This window comes from Nicotiana sylvestris, chromosome 3 (genome assembly GCF_000393655.2).
Source record: "Nicotiana sylvestris chromosome 3, ASM39365v2, whole genome shotgun sequence".
NCBI lineage: Eukaryota > Viridiplantae > Streptophyta > Magnoliopsida > Solanales > Solanaceae > Nicotiana > Nicotiana sylvestris.
The window spans coordinates 50,185,910-50,191,274 of NC_091059.1; the positions used below are offsets into that span (position 1 = coordinate 50,185,910).

General features: G+C 40.5%; 1 protein-coding gene across 1 annotated transcript; it reads left to right on the forward strand.

Annotated features, from left to right (window-relative positions):
• Nucleotides 1-890: 890 nt before the first annotated feature.
• LOC138887330 (uncharacterized) lies at nucleotides 891-1,547 on the forward strand. The gene is made up of 2 exons (XM_070169065.1): nucleotides 891-1,253; nucleotides 1,497-1,547. Exons 1-2 carry the CDS (start codon nucleotides 891-893, stop codon nucleotides 1,545-1,547), a joined length of 414 nt encoding a protein of 137 aa, XP_070025166.1.
• The last annotated feature ends 3,818 nt before the right edge of the window (nucleotides 1,548-5,365 follow it).

Consider the following 5,365-nt stretch of genomic DNA (forward strand, 5'->3'; position numbering starts at 1 on the left):
AGGGGAAGGCGGTGGAGTTTTGAGGCGGCTCCGTTAGGGTTAGGTCTGCGTGTCCTGGTGGGGTGCTGAGCAGAGGGGTTTTTAGGGTGGGGGAATGGATTTGGACATATAAATACTCCCCAAGCTTTAGTTCCGAGTCGTTCGATCAAGTGGGGATCAACTACTCAAATTGACACTGGTCGAAACGGCATTGTTTCGCTTGAAGGGGGATCCGGATCGGGTAGAGGCGAGTTTGGGCTGGAATTGTACAGATCTGGGGGTAATTGGGCTGTAGGAGATTTAATGGCACAAATCCGAATTTCCCTTTGTTTTTGAATCTTTTTTCTTTTCCAATTTCCAAATTTTTTCCTTTTCAAAATTAGAAATAAAACCTAAATTAATTATTAAAACTAATATTATCCTATCAAATTGAACTAATTAAACTCTAAAAATAATTATCATAACTAATTAAATACCACATTAAAGAAAGCTGAGAAAATTCGAGAAATTAAAATTAAAGTGCAAAAATGAACTATTTTTGTGATTTTTCCATTTTATAAAACACTAAATTAATAATTATTTCAAACATGCAAAAAATTAAATCCTAAATGCAAATGCAGCATATTTTGTTTTTTTCATTAATTAACAAACGAAATGCACAGACAAAAATGCAAATAATAAACAACAAATGCCACAAAATCCACAAAATTGCATATAATGAAACGAAATTACTTTGTTTTGAATTTATGAGAGTATTTCATGTAGGGCAAAAATCACGTGCTCACACCTGTGGGAGTGCGGACTTTGCAAAAGCTCTATGTGATTTGGGGGAAAGTATCAACTTGATGCCCTACTCAGTCTTCAAGACTTTGGGTATTGGGCAATCGAGGGTGACTTCCATGAGATTGTAAATGGCAGATAGAACTATGAAGAGATCATTGGGTATCATTGATGATGTTCTTGTCCGGGCGGACAAATTTATCTTGCTAGCTGATTTTGTGATCTTGGATTTTGAGGTACATTATGAGGTTCCAATCATATGGGGAAGACCTTTCCTTGCTACTGGGAAGACCTTAGTTGATGTGGAAGCAGGGGAACTCACGTTCCGGATGGGTGATGAGAAAGTGATATTTTATGTGCGCAAGTCAATGAAGCAGCCCAACAGTTCTGAGGTGTGCTCCTTTGTAGATCTTGTCACGGCAGTAATAGTTGATGATAACAGTTCAATGATCAATGTGGAGGACCCTCTAGAGGCAGTATTGTTAAATCTTGATGTAAATGAGGATGGAGGCCGAGTGGAGTGCGTGAATGCTTTACATGGAATGGGTTCTAACTCTTATGAGCCTAGGAAACTCTCTTTGGATCTTGAGAATAAGAAGACTCCACCAACAAAACCTTCATTCGAGGAACCTCCGGTGTTGGAGTCGAAGCCATTGCCTCCACACCTTAGGTATGAATTCTTAGGCCCTAGTTCAACTTTGCCAGTTATTCTTTCCTCTTGTCTTACTAATATGTAGGTTGATTCCACATTGGCGGTGCTTCAAAACTGGAAGAAGGCAATTGTATAGACCTTAGCTGATATTTGGGGGATAAGCCCCGCATTCTATATGCACAAGATTATTCTGGAAGATGATGCAAAGCCCTCCTTGTAACATCAGGCTAAATGAGGTAATGCAAGAAGTTGTAAAAAAGGAGGTGATAAAGTGGTTGTATGCCGGGGTTGTGTACTCCATCTCTGATAGCTCATGGACTTCGCCGGTGCAATGTGTGCTGAAAAAGGGTGGTATGACCGTGGTTACAAATTCACAGAATGAGTTGATTCCAACAAAGCTGTCACCGGATGGAGGGTATACATGAACTACTGCAAGTTGAATAAAGTCACCCACACGGATCACTTTCCATTGCCTTTTCTAGATCAGATGCTAGACCGACTTGTTGGGTGTGCCTTCTACTGTTTCTTGGATGGGTATTCTGGGTACAACCAAATCTTGATTGCTCTGGAAGATTAGGAGAAGACCACCTTCACTTGTCCATATAGCACCTTTGCTTTTTCTAGGATGCCTTTTGTGTTGTGTAATGCACTGGCTACATTTCAGCGGTGTATGATGGCCATTTTCACCGACATGATGGAAGATATTTTAGAGGTGTTCATGGACGACTTTAGTGTTGTTGGTGACTCATTTGATGAATGTTTGAAAAATCTTGATAGAGTGTTGGCCCGTTGTGAAGAAACCAATCTTGTGCTTAATTGGGAGAAATGCCACTTCATGGTTGAGGAGGGCATAGTTCTTGGGCACAAATTTCAAAGCATGGTATAGAGGTGGACAAAGCAAAAATTGATGTGATTTCAAGGCTCCCTACCCCTACTTCTATCAAGGGAGTTAGAAGTTTTTGGGCATGCGGGGTTCTACCGGAGATTTATCAAAGACTTTTCGAAGGTAGTGAATCCCTTATGCAAGTTATTGGAAAAAGATGCCAAGTTCGTGTTTGATGAGAGATGTATGCAAGCCTTTGAACTTCTCAGGCACAAGTTGACTATCACTCCTATTATTACCGCACCCAATTGGATCTTGCCTTTTGAGCTCATGTGTGAGGCGAGTGATGTTGCGGTTGGGACGGTCTTGGGTCAAAGAGTGAACAAAATGTTTCATCTGGTGTACTATGCGAGCAAGTAATGAATGATGCTCAAATGAACAACACGGTAACTAAGAAAGAGCTTTTGGCTATTGTGTTTGCAATGGAGAAATTTTGTCCGTATCTCATGGGTGCCAAGGTCATAGTTCATACCGATCATGCCGCACTCTGGTACTTGATGACGAAGAAGGATTCCAAAGCTAGACTGATGCGATGGGTCTTGTTAGTTCAAGAGTTTGATTTGGAGATTGTGGACTGAAAGGGTAGTAAAAACCAATTGGCGGACCACTTGTCCCGCTTGGAGGAGGAGGGGAGGCCTCGTGATGGCCTAGAGATCAATGATTTCTTTTCCGATGAACAACTCCTTTCTGTGTCGGTGAATGGTATGCCATGGTTTGCGGACGTTGCTAATTTCCTTGTGACTGGTATAATCCTGTGTGAACTCTCTTCTAACCAAAGGAAGAAGCTCAAACGGGATAGTTTGGATTTCTATTGGGATGATCCGTACTTGTTCAATATCTGCACGGATGGTGTGATCTGAAGGTGTGTTCCCGAGGAAGAGCAATTGAGTATCTTAGAGGCTTACCATTCCTCTCCCTATGGTGGTCATCATGGTGGGGCGAGGACCACTTCCAAAGTTCTTAGTTGTGGGTTTTTCTGGCCAACTTTGTACAAATATGCAAGTGAACTTGTGAAGAGGTGCAACGAATGTCAAAGAATGGGTGGAATTTCGAAGAAAGATGAGATGCCTCTCAATACCATTCTTGAAGATGATATTTTTGATGTATGGGGCATTGATTTTATGGGCCTGTTTGTTAGCTCATGTGGGAACACATACATTCTTATGGTGGTTGACTATGTTTCAAAGTGGGTTGAAGCCGTGGCATTACCCAACAATGAGGCCGGAGTGTTGTTGCGTTTCTCAAGAAAAGCATTTTTACTAGGTTTGGCACTCCTCATACAATCATAAGTGATGGGGGATCTCATTTTTGTAATAGAGCTTTTGATACTTTGCATACAAAGTATGGTGTCAATCACAAAGTTTCTACTCCTTATCATCCTCAGGCGAGTGGCCAAGTTGAAGTCTCAAATAGGAAAATCAAGAGTATATTGTCAAAGATGGCAATGCAAATAGGACCGATTGGTCACAGAAGTTGGATGATACTCTATGGGCTTATAGGACTACTTACAAGATTCCGATTAGTATTTCTCCGTATCGGTTGGTGTTTTGGAAAGCTTTCCATCTACCGGTTGAGTTAGAGCACAAGGCCATGTGGGCTTTGAGGAAGCTGAATATTGAATGGAATGTGGCAGAAAATCTTCGTATATATATATATATGTATACGAATATGTATATGTAAGCAGTATGAAATGAAGCAGTATTATTAAAGTACTACCAGTCGATAAAGTATAAAAACACAAAAAGATTATAACTCAGTACACAGAGATAGCAACAGGGGGATCTACCAGGATATCTCATAGTCCCAAATATAAATATGTAGGGGGATCTACAGGAATACCGATCCGTAGTCCCAAAGTAAATATCCAGTACAAGGGAATCTACCGGGTGTCCCGTAGTCCCAAATATAAATGTGTAGTGGGATCTACCGGAATGCCAATCCATAGTCCCAAAGTAAATATCTAGTACAAGGGAATCTATCGGGTGTCGTCCCGTAGTCCCAAATATAAATATGCAGGGGAATCTATCGTAATACCGATCCGTAGTCCAAAAGTAAACATGCAGGGGATCTACCGGAATACCGATCTGTATCCCCGAAGTAAACACATAATTAACAGTTCTATTCAAGTTCATACCAAGAAAAAAGCTGAAATTTCTATTCTAAATGTGCTGCACAGAATTCAAGTAAATAGTTTAAGCATATAGTACAGTTAAGTCACTTAAGCATGCTTTCCTAAGCTAAACAATAGGCTTTAAATACATGTAGTGTTCAACAAAAAGGAAACACAGATATTTACTTAATGAAAATGGGGGTTTTCAACAATTAGCACGTGTACGCACTCGTCACCTCACGTACACGACACTCATATAACAACAGTACCAAAATCCTAAGGGCAGTTTCGCCCACACATGGTTAGGCAAACCACTTACCTCGAACCAGCTAGAACTCAATCCGAAATCACGCTCTTGCAACGAGTATCCAACTCCGAGTGGCCCAAATCTAATCAAATCATTTTCATAATATAAATATAACTACAACTAACGAATTTAGTTAAAGGATTCAAAGCTAAGGTAAGAAAATAGAAAAATTCCCAAAAATCCTCCCCGGGCAACTTCTCAGAATCGGGTAAAAATAAAAAATTATGAACACCCATTCACTCACGAGTCTAACCATACAAAAATACTCAAATCCGATACCAAAACTTCGACCAAAATCTCAAAATTAGGCCTAAGAACTTTTCTCAACTTTTCCCCAATTTTTCATCCAAATCCCAAAATTAAATGATTAAAACTAGCAATAGAATAATGTATTAGAACCAAATTAGGGTTAGGATTCATTACCCAATCTTCCTCCTTCAAAATCTCTCCAGAAATTGCCCTCTACCGAGCTTCAATTCGATTTTTTCAAGTTATGAACTCAAACCCTCGATTTTCCCTTTTTCTGCCCAGCGAAATCTACTTCTGCGAGGGGTTGACCGCACCTGCAGTCCCCCTCCTGCGACTCCTACTCCACACCTGTGGATTTTCATTAAACGGCCAGAAACCGCACCTGCAACCCTATACTCGTAGATG